The sequence below is a fragment of the Embiotoca jacksoni genome, unplaced genomic scaffold (genome assembly GCF_022577435.1).
Source record: "Embiotoca jacksoni isolate LCO1_2020_lvr unplaced genomic scaffold, fEmbJac1.0.p SCAF_11, whole genome shotgun sequence".
NCBI lineage: Eukaryota > Metazoa > Chordata > Actinopteri > Embiotocidae > Embiotoca > Embiotoca jacksoni.
In genome coordinates, this window is record NW_027185241.1 from 1,415,294 (window position 1) to 1,431,887 (window position 16,594).

The 16,594-nt window shown below is 40.0% G+C and overlaps 1 protein-coding gene and 1 long non-coding RNA gene across 3 annotated transcripts in view; one reads left to right on the plus strand and one right to left on the minus strand.

Moving 5' to 3' along the window:
* Nucleotides 1-3,938: 3,938 nt before the first annotated feature.
* The window catches only part of LOC138191841 (uncharacterized), a 31,090-nt gene continuing 18,434 nt past the window's right edge, over nt 3,939-16,594 (plus strand). Inside the window, exons 1-2 of the long non-coding RNA XR_011177757.1 lie at nt 3,939-4,026; nt 4,111-4,149. This is a non-coding gene — a long non-coding RNA (uncharacterized lncRNA). The remainder of the gene's footprint in view (nt 4,027-4,110; nt 4,150-16,594) is intronic.
* Nucleotides 5,748-8,539, minus strand: LOC138191831 (free fatty acid receptor 2-like). 2 transcript variants are annotated; one of them, XM_069138870.1, is made up of 2 exons: nt 8,256-8,539; nt 5,748-7,342 (listed from the first exon to the last, which is right to left on the minus strand). In XM_069138870.1, the coding sequence occupies exon 2, from the start codon at nt 7,098-7,100 to the stop codon at nt 6,078-6,080; it is 1,023 nt and encodes a 340-aa protein (XP_068994971.1). In that variant the 5' UTR covers nt 7,101-7,342; nt 8,256-8,539; the 3' UTR covers nt 5,748-6,077. The 2 variants fall into 2 exon arrangements, with proteins under 2 accessions (XP_068994971.1, XP_068994980.1); XM_069138879.1 differs by lacking the exon at nt 8,256-8,539 and adding an exon at nt 7,964-8,076.

The following is a 16,594-nucleotide window of genomic DNA, read 5'->3' on the forward strand; positions in this document are numbered from 1 at the left end:
AGCAGTCACTACAATCAAGCCTTTTCCAAAGCTGTCGAAATCTTTTGTATTTGAGTGGGTCTGTACTAGACTTTGTTGGGAAATAAAAAAAAAATTAAAACATCATCTTTTTGTTTGTTGAGGTTTATCATATTGGAAGCTATTTAATAAGTGTTTGGTGCATTGTAAAATTGTACAAAATTGACTTCCTTTTTCATTCTTCTGGTTGTTAAGAGTTTTTCTGTCTGATCGTCTTTGTCTGGCAAACGTCGCTCTCAGCTGTCAGCCAAGCATACTAAACACACATTTAAAGTATTTGTAGCTGACCCGCAGGTCCGGCCTGCCCTTTTAAAAAGTTCCTTGTATGACACATTGTATTAATGGCTGTGTCTTTAGCCCTGACAGCGACCCCGGAGGGACTGAGGGTTTTGACTGAGGATCATGCATCACGAGCGGCCATCTCTCAGTGTGATTCGGGGTGAGACGGCAATCCCGTCCTGTCATTTCAAAGTTGAATCCCTCAAGTATGGGGTTCAGTGGTTCAAAATGAAGTCTGAAAAGCAGCTCATCCCAAAGTCATCCAGACAGACTGTCGTGGAGACAAATCAAACTTCGTCCCTGGTGATCGCTGAGGTAGCCCCGGAGGATTCTGGGTGGTATAACTGCGAGGTGAACGTCCTGCAGACAGACCTAGAGCTTGGCAGCGGCACAGAGCTGGTCGTCTTGGGCGAGAAACTAATAGCTGGTTTCAAAAATGAACATGGCCGCAATTCATTAGGCTTGCTCTGCTTGGGTGATGTTGCCACTCTGGTAATTATGTCTCATTTGTATCTTTTTTGTGCACCAAGGCCGCAGTGTTTTAGCGTGTGAGGCAGCTCGATACAAGCGCCGGTGAGGATCATGCATCACGAGCGGCCAGGTTCAATCTATAAAAATTCAAGTCATGTGAAATTCCCTCAGAGTTCATCTTTTTGCCTGAGCAGTTTCATGACAGATCTAGAAATAATCACCCCGGCACCGCGCGCAGTGCCTTGTATCGATCTTGCCCAGGGAATTGAAACTCACCAGAAAACAAGGCAGGGAGGGATGGCCAAATTATTATGTGGAAATCCCTCGTGCGGAAGAAAAGCTTCCCTTTGATTTTCGCCAAATGCAATGTTCCCTCCACCAAATAACAATTCATATTGCATGTTTTTACCAGTGTTATTCTTGTTTAATCATTTTAGTCTAGACTTATTCTGTTTTATATCTATTTTGATATTTATATTTTTGACAATATATTTTATATGTATACGTTTATTTGTTGGAGATAAAGTATTTTGTAACATCTGTTTCAAATCACATACGGTTAATGATATTAGGGACGAGGATTTTACGCATCTCATTTTCATTTTGATGATTGTGGGTGTCTTTACATGTTTCTACTGATTGTACCGTAGCATCTCATCACGCTACACACACACATTTTATTGGGACCTTGTAGCAACATGTTCTTTTTCCCCTTCTTTTGTTGCCTGATGGCGTTTGGCAAAACGCTTTTAGGTACATTACCGCCACCTGCTGGTGATAGTAACATGCTGCACCCAGGCAACACTAAACTCACATAAACTATTCATTTTAGTCATGATTTTATGACACTTATCCCTTCTAATTATAGATGAACAGCGATTGCAGTATGATTCAGAGTAGCACTTTAGTGGAGGACTCTTTAGTTATTCAGCATGCTTTATTTGTAATATAGTGCATGTCTGAGGTGTATGTTGTTTTTCACCTCCTTTTTCTTTGTGTCCCATGCTTTGCCAATATATATTTTGTGCACCTTGCATATCTCCATTTTTACCCTTTCATCAGTCAAATATTTCTCCTTAACTCTTCCTTACATTATGAGTAATACCACCACATTTTCTCTTTCCATGTTTCTGTCCTGTTTTCCTTTGCTGTATTATTATTTGCCTCTGCAATGACCGACTTTTACAATTTGAATAATCTCATCTGATGTGTTTACTTTGTTTTATACCCTCCTTCACCGACTAGCACCACCTTCTGCTATACCTCCAGATTCCCCCCAGTCCCTCAGACCAGTCACTGGGCTCTCCTTTGTCTCTCTGGGAGATTCCACCCAAGTAAGCTCAGTCTCACCTGGACCTACCAAAGCGCAGCAAATAGTTTCAATCCCTTGTCAGTCACCAACTGCGCCCTTCCTGCCAAGAAGCCTCACAGTAACATGTCTGAACAGCCAGCTGAAGGAGCCCTGCTGTCTTCAGATTGGTTGGTGGACTCCACACTAGTCAAAGTGTTTCTAGGTGATGGACAATGTATTGCCGGGCAGTGTATCTCTTCAGTGTTTTTTTTCCTGCCTAAAAAGTAGTCCTTGAAAACAGGGTTAACCTTCACGAGGGGGCTGCAGGACCACCTTGCCATGACTGCCTCCTTGGGGTAAATAAGGAAGGAATATCAATACATTTTTTTCAAATATGATAATGTTATACAGCAGAAATGTGTTTTGGAGGCATTGGTTGTGGGATTATTTCCGACAGTTTAAATTTCCATTTGTAAATCAGCTTTTAATCAAATTCTTAATGTTCCTTAATGTAACATAAAAAAAAAAAAAAAAAAAATGGGACTTTACCCACCAGTTTTAATTATTTAACTCCATTCCGGAAAAATCCAGTTTTTTTTCTTCTGTCACTTTGGAATGAAAAACTGCTCTAAATATTACAATACCTACTGTTTGTTAAGGAGAGGAAGGTTGTCAGAGATATGTATCACTGCTGTAGCAAATGTAGGCGCATGTCACTTTACAAACACTGCACCTAGTTGCTGTATTGATCTAATATTGACCCAGAATCTGAAAGAAAAATTGTTAAATAACAAAAGCATTTCATTAAAGCATTCGTTTTAGCTTCAGTTATGCTCCTACTATTGGTCCGTACAACAGAACAGTTGCAGTTGACATTTATTGGAAGCCTTTAATTATTAAGTGGATGGTGAAACACATTAGCAAACAGTTGCCGACTGGAAAACATTGGAGATGTTGCATATATTTAGCAGAACATTTATCTTATAAATGTAAGTCCAATATTAACTCTCCTTTGAGCTCTGAGGAAAATCTCTGCTATTTAAAGATAGACTGTGTTCACTTGTTAGCTGCTAACTTTGTGTGTCTGCTGTTAGGTCCGGGGCAGGTAGTGCATAGTTGCGTTTTTTGAACTTTTTGCTCGGTACATCTGCCAAAGAGTGGGCACAGTGAACCAAATTAGAGCATTTGTGTGTCAAAAAAACAAAACAATGGGCTGAAAGATGCTTAAAATCCCCCATTGTATGTATGAACCCTGTTATATTATGCATTTGATCCACTATCCCAAAAACATTGATTTGAGCAGCTTCAAGTTTTTATATACACAGGCTAGTATCTTTGAATTGTTATGGGTCATATATTTTGTAATGCAATTGCTCGACTCGATAAATGATGATTCAACAAGATTTTGGAGGGGCGCCAACTGCCAGTCGCCTGACCTTATCGATGCAGAAAATGAACTTGGCCTTTACTGGATGCCCAAAACAAGCTCTCTGTACTTTGCAAGTCCATTTGCAACTCCCTACCAAATAATACAGTCTGCACGACAGAGAATTCACAGACGACAGGGCCTCACATATCTCACATATTGCACACGCGAGTCGCTCGCTCAGTGTTTGCCCTACTTGACTGTTAATGTGGGTCAGACATTGATCATTCCAAGGCAACAGATTGCCTGCTATACAGCATACTTGAACAAATTAATGATTTTCCCAATCAATGTTTAAACACCTCTCCTCCCAGGGAGGAGGAGAATGTCCATCAAGCAATGCCAGTTCAACCTCCTGATTTAATTCTGTCGTGCTCAATAACATGATAAGTCAGTGCTAATCAGTGTTGGCTATTTTTTTTTTTTTTTTTTTTTTTGCTCTACCTTCCAGATGCCTTTCCCCCCAATGACCTGATTGTGCACTTGAATATTCTCAGGATGTGTTTCCTCTCTGCAGTGACCGCCGTGTATATATTGGAAGGTGAGCGAATAAAGCTCTTTAGCATGATTTACAGTAAGTTGTTAAAATCCATGTTTAATTTATGTGATCTGCTCTCCTCGGCAGTCAAACATTTCAGGGTGCAGGGAAAATGATGTCTGCCACGTGAGTACAATATTTTTCTCTGCCTTTGGTGAACACATCATGTACACACACACACACACACACACACACATGCAGACATGCTCACGCGGTGCCGTTTTTTCTACTGCCTTATCCCTGTTACCTATCACACATTGTTAGGAAAAAGTCAACACTGACGCAATAACCAATTATTGTCTTCCCGGAAACACAAAATGAAATAGGAGAGAAAATAAATAAAAGGACCAGCGGGTGTTCAGCGTGGCTCATCTCAGCAGACCGACCTTTGACAAACAACCTCATAGAAATTCAAGTCCAGAGTCACACAGAATGAATAGGATTAATTCTGAATTACCAACGAATCTGCATCACAAGTAAATGATCACAAGTAAATGATCTGCAGGGATTCCTCTCTATTTCATACAAACTCGGAAGTTTCTCCCAATTTCAAGCTACATATGCACACATTGTGTATGTATGCTTATACAGTACACTGTACACATGTATGCACACTATGTTCTGCTTTGCTTTTCTCAAGCTGTATACTCTGACGCATCGCCGATTTCTTTCTCCACATCAAAGCTGTTTATCTCCTGAGTTTTTTTTTTTAATTTAATTTTTTTTTTTTTTTTTTATCGATGCGGCATCCTGACTAGCATGTTTTGTGATTTTGTTCATTGTGTCAGCGGCTGCTGGCCCGCGCATCTTAGTCATTCACTCAGTCTGTGTGTCAAAATGAATGCTTCATGCATGATCCACCTGTCAAACAGATACAGTGATCAGCTCAACCTCGGCGCGGGCCTAATCCTCACAAAACAGGATTACAGCCGATGCCAGCGTTTGCTTGTGTGATAGCATTGTTTATGTTAGCAGTGTGTGGGGTGAGATCTTGATTCACGTGTCGGAGGAAGTTCATTTTAAATTTAGGCCTGCCCACACCGCCAGGAGCAACGCACGCTGCCGGAGATGATGAACGTTACATTCGGAGCACGCGGCTGTAACTACTGTATAAACAGATTAGTAGCATCAAAAACAGACTGCTTTTACGCTCAATAAACTTTCTATTGCTCGCGCTTAATCCTTTATTTTTCATTTGATCCTACTTTCATGAATTCCATTAAACGTACATAAAGAGATATGTACGTTTCATACAACAGGACCGATCTGGTGATCACTTTTGAATTCATGTCATGCAGTGGATATTTACGTACAATCTTCCCGTTCGTCATTCACTCTTTCAAAAACAAATTAGTCCTTATCGCTCCTCTTTCATGTACAAACACAGCCACCTTCTTCCCGACTGATGCTCATATTGCAGTCATTAATTTCGTAAATGTATTATATGACTAGTTTATGAAAATAGGGTTTGTGTGGTTTGTCTTTATATCTCCGATGTGGCTTCCGTTTTTTTCTTCCTCCTGCGTTACGTTCGCTCACGTGTATGAACACACACAAACAGGATGATCTCATCCTGGACTGATGCCTTTAAATACATAAAATATGTAAAAATCTATCTGATTTGTGTACGAAAATAAGGTTTCTTTCTTTTATATTATGTCGTTAGAACCCGTCTTACATGGTCTAAACATAAAGTATGTGCATCCATACAGCTAGATAGCTAGATAGATGAATACAAAATTGTGCAGAGGAAATCCAGAGCTGTTGTTTAGATATTTATTATGTTGCCATCTCCGCTGCGTTTTCATTTTATGTGACAGTTCAAAGTAGCCTGTCTCTGTTGCTTCACACTTTACACTGCATGTACAATTGCTGCGCCTCGCTCAGGCAGACAGAAGTTTATCTGTCTCATCTCATCTCCAACAAGGAAGTTCATCAGAGTCAAACATAGACGTGGTGCACTGTACAGGGCAGTCTTTTTCTCACGTGTAAAAAAAAAAAAAAAAAACTGCGTTAATTTCCTGCGTGCAGGGACGCAGAAATAAATTAGCCGCTCACAGATCAGAGATAGTATTGATGTCCTTTTGCCTGTGCTTCTTATCTTTTCCAGTCTTGTTAATTTGCCCCTGCACCGCGTGACAGGACAGGCACCTGTTGAGGCGACTTTTAACCCCTTTCATCACACTACCCACATTGCCTCTCACAGCAGAGGAAGAGAAGTAGAAAATAAGAGGGTCCAGACAGGCGTTAAAGGTGCTGCACAGCAGGGCCTTGCTTCTCCACTCAGGACTTTTCCAGGTAATGATACCCACAATGTGCGAGATGTTGTAGGGGCCAAAACATAAAGCGAACACCAGCAGCGTTCCCAAAGCCATGCCAATGGCCCGGAGGCGCCGGCGCCGGTCAATGTGTTGCAGCTTTGACAGAATCCTGATGAAGTTGATGTAGCAGAAACTGCAAATCAGGAAAGGGATGCAAAACAGCACCAAACAAAGCTCCAGACGCACCGGCAGGAGGATCTTTAGCTGCTCCTCTGTGAAATTCGCATAGCATACGTCCCTGGTGTTGCCCCTCATGATATGGTTAGCTGTGGCATTGTTGCCTGCGTTGAAATTCTGGGGCTTTTCTGAGCCAATAAAGGGAATGATGAACACAATGCTCAAGTGGATGATGGTGAAAATCCAGAAGAAGATGCTGGCCACAACAGCATACGCAGGTCGGCGCCTCAGGGTGTGCTGAATGGGGAAAGCCACACCCAAGTAGCGCTCCACACTGATGGCAGTGAGGAAGAAGGTGCTGTTGTAAATGGTCATGTAGAAGATGAAGCCGGACAGCGGGCAGAGGGGGTAGGGCAGATCCCAGAGCATGTTGTTCATCACCTCCTGCATCTTGAAGGGTAGGAAGAGGAGGAAGAGGAGGTCGGAGATAGTCAGGTTGAGGAGCAGGATGTCGATCGGAGTGGGTTTCTGCCGCACTTTCATACAGAAAGTGTAGAAGGCGAGGACATTAGCCGGGAAGCCCAGCACAAAGGTAATGATGTAGATGGAGAGACACAGCCCGGTGTGGCACTCCTGCATTGTGGCCTCGGTTTATGTCACTCAAGTCAGTCAGGGATCGAGACGTGTCACATTATGTCCTTGACTCTGGGGGGATGAATGGGCCGCAGCTCGGGGAGGTTTGTTCTGCCAGGCAGTCTGAACCGCAGGAGACGAAGGCTTCTTATTGGGTCAGTGGCCTGGAACAAACGTGACGAGACAGCGTGGTTTTCCTGTCCCCACCAATAAACCAGCGCTCATCATTTACTCGAGGGCTTTGAGCTCTGCCGATAAGAGAGAATGGAAAGAATTACCACACCGCACAGCGAAGTGTTTCCAACTATTGTACATTTGACACTTGGTCCAAGAACACACCGCTTTACTTTTTATACATATAATTTTAGCCTACAAACTTTAGGACCATAGAGATAAACTGTAATTATTTTTTTCCCCTCTACTCCCTCTTAATTTATTTCCATATGCCTACTTCAGAGTTTATTGTGGTGGTGTATAATCTCTTAATGAGAAGACAGTATTTCAGTGTGGCATATGAGTTTGTATACAAACTGTAATGCTGTGTTATTGCTTGCTCTGTGTTGTAAATACAGTGCAACGAGGCCTTTATCATTAACTCCCAGCCCCTGTTTCACTATATGCAAAAATACTGGACATGTTGTGAAAATGATGACCCTCATAAACTTAATGAGTTCACTACACCAGGTCATTTTTTTTTGCACCTCAAAGCTTTTAGCTGGCATGTCTTTAAAACAAGGTGCAGTGCTCAAAATAATGTCTTTATCTTCTTCTGTATTATAAAGGAAATATAAAATAAAAGCTGAGGTAAGTAAATTTGTGTAATATAAATAACAGCTTTTGCATAATATAAAGAAAATCGTATTTCTTACCCTTTATGTAATGAGCTGCATCAAGTAAAAGTGAGCATGTGTGGAAAAAGCTCATCTCTTATAGTAGACTGACAAAGCAGGGGGAAGTTTTATTTTACAGCGTTGTGAAGAAATGTGACGAAACCAAAGAATCCTCACCAATTTCAGTAACTTCAAGACTTCCTCTTTGTCGGCGGTTGCAATTTTTGTCAATTCACAAATTTCTCATCCACCTCCACAAGTTTCCATTTTAATATTTTTTTGAAAAGAAACTACTTCAAAAAATAAAAAGAAGGTGTGATTCATGGCTTACCTTGGCTGCGTGTCTCTCGGCACACCCACATGTGGTAGCTGCTCAGCGGTTTTATATGATCTCCCCTTTTCACCAGCCTTCATCTCCAACCTGCTGTCACATCCCCCTATTTACATCATAATCTAAACATCCAGTGCAGATAATAGAAATTATTATTAGAGAGATACTGCTGCAATTTATCACCCTCGCTTGCCAAACATGGTTTCCGTGGTAACAACTGGCCCCCTTTTCTTTTTTTTTTTCAATATAAGTGGCACAGACGGTCTCTGCAAGGCTGTTTGATCGCAGGTTATTAAATCATATTTAGTTATCCGTGCCCGCTGCTTCTTCGCGGACGCCACTTTATAATTGTGAGGAGGAGTAAGGAAATAAAGCATTTGACAAAAGAGATGACATGTTGTCAGAGCAGTTCCTCCCTTCACAACATGTGGTGAGGGCAGAGGTGCCACCTCAATGGTTGTCCAAACAGAGGCCTCCTGTTTGGATAGCCATATGCACACAATAATAAAACATAATAAACCATGACTGACTCGTGTTTTGTTCAGATTGATTAGGTTTCCGTTTCTGACATAATTCTGACTCCTTCAGGTCACCGCAGCTGAAAAAGTCAGTGAGGTCAGTGGCCTTATTTTTGTATTCACCACCTACTAAAACAGCAGCAGGGTCGAGTTTGTCATAAACAGGTGAAACATGAAGTGCAGGTAGTCCTGGTTAATTTTGCGAAGTCACAGACACAAGCTTTTGAAGTAATAATGACTCAGAGGTGTACAAAGAGTCCCTTTGATGTTGGTTAATGTATGTAAATCACTCAGAGGCAGTTTCACTTGAGCTTAGTCCGTAAACGTTTCATTCCCATGTGTGAGTTTTGGGTATTTTGTTCCCATCTGACATGACTCCAACTTAGATATTTACCCTTTTTTTTTTACAGTGTCACTCATTTCTTGCCGCTGCTATTGATCTTATTTAAAATTCTTCTGTACACTAGACAAACAACCAAAACAGAAAACGTATGAGCTCCAGGCACTGTGCTTCTGTCTGAAATCATCTTGTTTTGTATTCCATAAATAAATCTTGGACGGTCACATATTGTTATGCAAGCTGGTGCGTTCCACTGCAATAGCTGGTTTTTACACAGTGACATCAGGGAGTTTTTTTTCCTAAAATGCTGCCAGAGCACAAACTTTGCTGTAATGCTCGGTGATATTTCATCACTGCAGGACAACCCGCTTTAGTAGTTAGCCCGAGACAATTCAGCCTCTTGGCAAGAGACAGAGGAACAAATCAAAAGAGAAATGAATACAGGGTCCCATTTCTGTACTTTCACATTTCATATTTTATTTTTTCTTATCTTCTCAAATGATACCCGAGTCAGAAGATTATTTTTCACATTAAAGCTGTCCCCACTGACAATGGAAAATTTTATACACAGCACTGAATGTGTGACAAGAAGCATACAAGGTTAAATCCTCGAACATTTCCATATTTAGTTAACAGCTACAACACATTCTATTTTTTTATCACGAGATAAAAAGAGGAAGAGGAGGGGCAAGGTCAAAGAAAAGGATTTCAAAATAGTATCCTGAAGTTCCTCCTTTATATACAGTCTATGATTCCCCCACCACCAACCCAGACAAACTTCGAATTATTTATATTGTTCAGTTACTTTTCATTGAAAAAATGAGCATTTATTTATTTATCAACTTGAAGGACTAAATGCATTTTCAAATCCACACTGCAGAAGATAAAAGAGGAAGAGGAGGAGCAAGGTCATAGACAAGGATTTCAAAAATAGTTTACTGAAGTTCCCCCTTTATATAGAATCTATGATTACCCCATCACCAGTCCAGATAAACTTAGATTTTTTTCAAATTGTTCAGTAACTTTTAAGAGAAAACATAACCACTCAACTATATTTTCTCTATATATTTTATTGTTCAAAAGGAAGGACTAAATGCAAATCCACACTTGCAGAAGATAAATTTGGTAAATATTTTATTACATTTACGTGTTTTATATGGAATATATTCACAAAAACACTCAAATTCGTTGAGTACAACCCTGAGGAAGAGGAAGAGGGAACTCCCAAGAAGAAGGACAGAATCAGAGGATTTGAGAAGTGTCTCAAATCGAGATCTACTGATAGTCAAAAGCCCACTACAGTCTGTAGTTATTAGGACCAAGGCAAAGGATGAGGGAAGGTGACGTTATAATAGAACGGCAAGTCAGAATAATGAGGAGGTTGTAGTGGATTGATGGGCCAACAGAACATCAGATTTCCTCAAACATAACAAGTCTTATTACTGTATCAGATTATGTTGTGCTGCTGATGAGGAAGCGCCTATTTGTTGCTCTAAAGGTCATGAACAAATTTCCTGTTTAAAAGTTTAATTTGGAGAACTAGATGATTATGTTAGCTGAGGTAGAATTTGAGGTATAGCAGTAGTCGCAGTTGCAGTAGTAACTGTAATGTCAGTAGGTGACTGCAGCGGCATTGGTGAGCCTCGTGGCAATAAATAGGCCTATTCACTCTTTCGGGTGTGTTATAAAGGCTTCCAAATGCTCAAAATAAACAATGATGGAGGTTCCAGGCAGGTGTGTTGCAGATGGGTGTGTTAAAAGGAAAATAAGGGATTTTCCCAGCAGCACTGGACAGGTTGAGTGGTGTGAAAAACAGGCTGTGAATGGCAGCAGCAGACCCACAATCCGGAGGTGTTTTTCAGCGTTCACAGCACTGGGAATGCAGTCAGACAAAGCTGATGCAATAGGATGGTATTTGTGACAGAGCACACAAAATAGAACAAGGACATGGTTCAAATGTGTTGAAGTACAGAGGCAAGCCTTCAGCGCGGCAGCAGTCTGTGTGGCGACTGAGGCAGCAAGAATAAAGTCACGCATTATAAAAACGAGCAGTAGACAATGTATGAATCTATTAGCTTCCATGATCCAGATTTCTTTCCCTATTGAAGAGTTTTATTCTTAAATGTTACAGTCTTTTGTAAGTTCATGTTTCATTTGACCAAAATAGATATAGTTTATTGCACTCACGAGAGTTTTTACCCCTTATTCCTGAGGTTAAATAGAGAGGGTGAGCGATAATGCTTAATGGAGCTGCTGACAATAAATTAATTAAATTAGTGAGATTTTTAATGGAGTATTTTAGTGTCCTATGAAGTCCCTGAATATTTAAGTGAAAAGTAAACAATTTTTAAAATTTGTTTGAAATTATTTTTGAATTGAATTATTACTGAATATTGTAACTAGAATCACTGTGAGCTTGTAAAAAACCTGCTGGAGTCACAGCGTACTGTAGCGTAATACTTTCCAGAAAATAAACCAGCCATCGGAATATCCATTCTCTTTGTGCTCAATGGGAAGGGCCACTTTGAAGTTCAAATTGACATGGCTGTTATGAACAAAGTGTCAGAGTGCTCGCGTTGTTGAAGAGCACAAACACGGACAGCAGAGATGAGAGCTGCTCTGTTGTGTTATCAGCAGCCTTTTGAAGCGCAAATGGCGAAGGGTGGAGATGATCGAGTGGTGGGACGAAGCGGACGTGACTGCGCGCTTCACCTTCTTCCTTTACTGTCAATTGCGTAAATAAAAATAATCTCTCGGCCTCCTGAGGTCTTGAGAAAGAGGAAGGAACTGACTGTTGAGGAAATCAATAACATCTGCAACACCATTTCTTTTGTAGAACCACACACTGCGTAGACATTTTCCCATGAATTACTTCATGATCTGTCAGAGGTGGAAGAAAAACACCAATGTTACAACTGATAACACTCACTTTGAAAAAGTCAAAGTCCTGCATTTAATATTACTCTTACAGCTGGTTGAAGTGTGACTAGATCATCAAGTTGCATGTGGGTAATTCAATTAATTGGTTACCAACTGAGTGATCATTAGATGATTTATGGAGCAGGAAAACAAAAACAAATCCCTTGCGTTTTTATGAAACATGGAGCTTCAAGTCTTTTGGCATCAAATGTTTTTTTTAAATCAAACCACATGAGAAGTTTAGAGAGAAATTAATGAGATAACTGTCTATAATTATATCAAATATTTATTCAGAATTTTTCTCGAGCAAACATACTTGCCACCACTGGTTTTACAAATAGACTGTATCTAAAATGTACAAAGCATGTCATACACATGCTTGCCCACTAGAGGGAAGCGTATTGGATCAGTGTCAGGTGCTTTTGGAAAACAAAACAATGTGGAAATCCATGTGTTTATAGGGTTAGGGAAAAAAAAAAAACATTTTCACTACGCGAACTCTTGATCTGTCACATACATGGTTTTCTCACGTTTGCTTCCCTTTAGTGGACAGACGTGTATTACACGATTTGCCTCCTGTTCGATGTACCCTTCGGGCCTGAAAAATGAAGTAAATGTGGAAGTCCCTTAAAGTGCAATACCACTGAGGGCCGCTGAGGGCTGGCCCCAAAAAACATCTGGCTCCCATAGACTACCACCTAAAACGCATACATTTCTTTTGTGAAATACAAAGTCAATAATTTTTTTCTGTAAGTCATTATGTTGCCATTCCTTTTAATCAGTGTCCTGGTGGTCCCTCTTAAAATAATTCCATAATTATTTAGATATTAGGCCTCAAAGAGAGGTATGTTTGGGGGTTCCTGGTATATAGGTGAGCGGGTGCAGTATCCTCGTCAGATCCACGTCTCGGTGTAATGGACTGTATCAGTGACAGTCTGGTGTTGACAATCAACTTTGAGTCACTTTATTTTCATGGAGTTGAGCACAGTAGAGGCAAAAAAGCTTTGTAGCGCATATTGCTAATTCTTAATTTCACAGTTTATCTGACCAACATCTCTCGGTGACAGCCGCGTCTTATCTGTAAATTTGTTTTGGTCCAGATCAGAAGAGACGAGCCATCGTCTGAGACGAGACTGTGCACTGCCACAACAGGTTAGATGTAACACATAAGGAATGAAAACCGCTTCCGTCTCGCCTCTACACGACAGTGTTTGAAATAAATAGTTAATTGTGTTACATCAACTAGATATCTCAACAATGGAGATATTGCTTCTCTGGGCTTCACGGACTTGAGCATCCCAGAAGCTTCCTGCTAATCCCTCTGTTAATACCCCGAGCATGAACCTATAAGCTTCCTTATATTTGCGGCGGGGGGGAAGAAAATAACAACATAATTCTCCCGTCCCGACAGAAGTGTTCAGTGGCTGCTAAGCTACCACATTACTATTTGAAGAGTGACTCTGTGTCCAACATAGCTGGACTCATTTCATTTCCAGTGACACATTAATAACATGAAGCTCGCGTCGTTGAAAAGATAATCCCGTACTTTTGGCCGGCAGCCTTATCAAGTCTGACCTGAGTCCAAAGAACGACTGTTAGACGACAGAAATCTGTGTGAAAAACAGACAACAACATAATAGCCATGGACACGAATAGATTTTCAGTCCTTGGCTCCCAGCTCACGCCAGCTAATCAGTTTTATAATGATCACATCAATCCCTTTCACACAGAAATACCAAAAGGAAACTCTCGTGTAGTCTCATTTCAAAGTGCTCTGCACCAAACAAGCGCGATTATTTTTTTCAGCCAGCATGTGTCCTTTATGTACAGTAAGTCTTGTAAACACAGAAACCAAGATTAAGTTTCAGTATAATTTATGATCGGTGAGCTAATTTTCAAACTTCTCCCACGGCTGGGAACAGGGCCACGACACACACCTGTACAACGGGTCCACTCGTGGGCGTTTATTGGATTATCTTGGTGTTACTGGGATCTCGGAAAGTGGGCTGTAAAAGAAAAGCTGATATCGAAGCTGCTGGATGCATGGCTGCGTGGTCAGAGATCACCGTCGCATGGGGCGTTAGTGTTTGAGGTTCCTAAGCAATAATAACTCTTGCGTCATCGCCTCTTTATCATGAGCCTTAATTTGAAAAATATGCACAACAGTAAATGGCTTGTTGATTGTTTAGTGGGCTCGTTGTTTTATGTTTTCGTCCCTGTTTTGCATCAACCGTATTTGTAAACAATTATTTGAACAGCACCAGTTGATCCCTGGTGCACGTATTTTTAGCTCTAGTTTCCACATGAATCTCAAATTACCCAGCTATGATCAGGGTCTTGAATACAAAGTGCTTTTAGTCACTTCAGTTCCATTAAAGAGAGTTTAGCTTTTAATGTACGACTGCAGAGTGAGATAAGTGCTCTGAACTGGATCGCGTAGATGTTGAAAAGCGGTTGATCCTCAGACCAGGAGCTGGGATCGTGGAGATAAAAATGTCTTGAAAGATCAAAAAGGATAGCACTTAAAATCCATCTCATTATGGGAGCAAAAGAGAGTTGAATCAGTGGGTTTGTCAAATAGCGAGTGATTGGCGAGATGAAAGGAGCCTCCTGTTGGACCGGAGCCACAAGACGGAGACATCACGCTCGTTCTTAGAGGTCGATGAAACTTGAAAGTCACCGCTCGTCTGATTAGAGTGTGAAATTGCTCAATAGATGTACAGAATTCACATCTTTAATGTCTTAGCAGTGCAAGCCGAAAGAAAGCGGGAAAGCAACTGTGCTCCAATGTTACAGTGAGATTACATTTTAATGATCGCCGTGGGGAACATTTGCTAACATTTGGGAGCATTTAGATGAGAAGTCAGCTGCTTCTGACCTCACTCTGGCTCTCCTCTGTAAAATGAGTAGCTCTAATACCAATAATTGCTCTGCCTGATATCTTTTCTTTGAAAGAAATTACAAAAAGGTAAGCGGATTAAAAAAAAAAAAAAAAAAAAAAAAGATTCATTACAGAAAAGATTTTGAAAATAATTGATGTAGACTCCATCACTAGTGATGAAAACTAATATATAGAGAGGTGGTTACAAAACGTAATTCAATTACTAAGTAAACAGCATCTAAATCTCTTATTTTGAAAGCAGATTTAACCTTTGTTTTCTATGTTACAGTCATAGATTGTCCATTTTGTAAAGCTACATCCCTTTTATGATTCTCTTCTTTACTTCACACCCCATGGCTCTGTAAGTTCAATCAATACAATTTAAAAAAAAAGATTAGAATTAAAATACCTCTGTGTCATGGAGCCTGATTATTATTACATGAAGTGATTTAATTTGACTCTTTATCAGGTAGTACCTAAAGGAATAAGCCATAAACTTATAATATAATTGAACCCCATCTTTATCATATTTATGGTTGCATTATTTCAGCAGTAGTCAGTCTCTCCAGGATTTTCCAGTTTTTGTTGTGATTTATCAAAAATACTTGATTTTGCAGTGGATCGTGTCAAAAATTGCGATGTAATTAGTTTTTTGCAGTAAAATTCCAGGAATTAGTAAAAAAAAATTGCAAGTTGAGCAAAACATATTTTTTTTAAAGCATCTTAAAACATCATATAGATTTCTAAATAAAATTAAATATTCAGGTCAAAATGAGCAAAAAAAAAAAATTTCAAAATTTAAAATGTAGGAATGTTTGATCAGATTTGATAAATGGCAGATTGGTAGCATCACAAATTGACATCACATTTTGATTTGAATGTTTCTGAGCTCTGATTGGTGTGCAGAATATGTGACATCACATTTTCCCAACTGAGCCACTCAAACCAGAAAACAGTGATGGAATCAAAAAAGAAATAAAGAAATGTTTCACCGGAAAACATTTTCACTAACAGAAAATTTAAGAGATTTTAATGAGAGGCCCTTTAAAGTTCCTCTAATCCTCATTTCTATATTAATGAAACGTAAGAATGCCTTCTAACGTAAAGCATCCACCTGGAAAACATACTGACAATACCAAGTATAGAATTTATTATAGGTTAAATTAGAAGCTGCATAGTGCAAAAAAAAATTCAGGCTTTTAGGGCTTTATAAATACATAAACAATTTTAAAACCTTGGCACTACAGAAGATAAGGATAAATAAAACATAACGTATCATTACAGTGTTTCCACCTTCAAAGGGCTTTTGCTTACTCAGCTTATTCTTTGAGGGCTGATAGGACAAACAGTATCTTTTTTTTAGCTCAGCAAAAACGTCACTTCCGAAGGATCTTCGACATTCCTCAGAAAACATTGTCCTTATCAAAAGCAGTTCAAAAATATATGATCGTGACCAATTTTGTACAAGTGAACCCCGCCAAAAGTTTTTGCAAATGTCAAGGTAAACTCCCCCAAAGGCTGGCTTAACACGAGGTCACATGGTACAGCGGTGGCATTTCAAAGGGTAGAGATATTCCAACACTGTCTAGGCCACTTTTTATAACACAAAGTCACACAGAAAGAAGAAGGAATGATGTAAGGTCTGCTGTCAACAGTGGTTTTCAGTATCAGCTATTTTCTG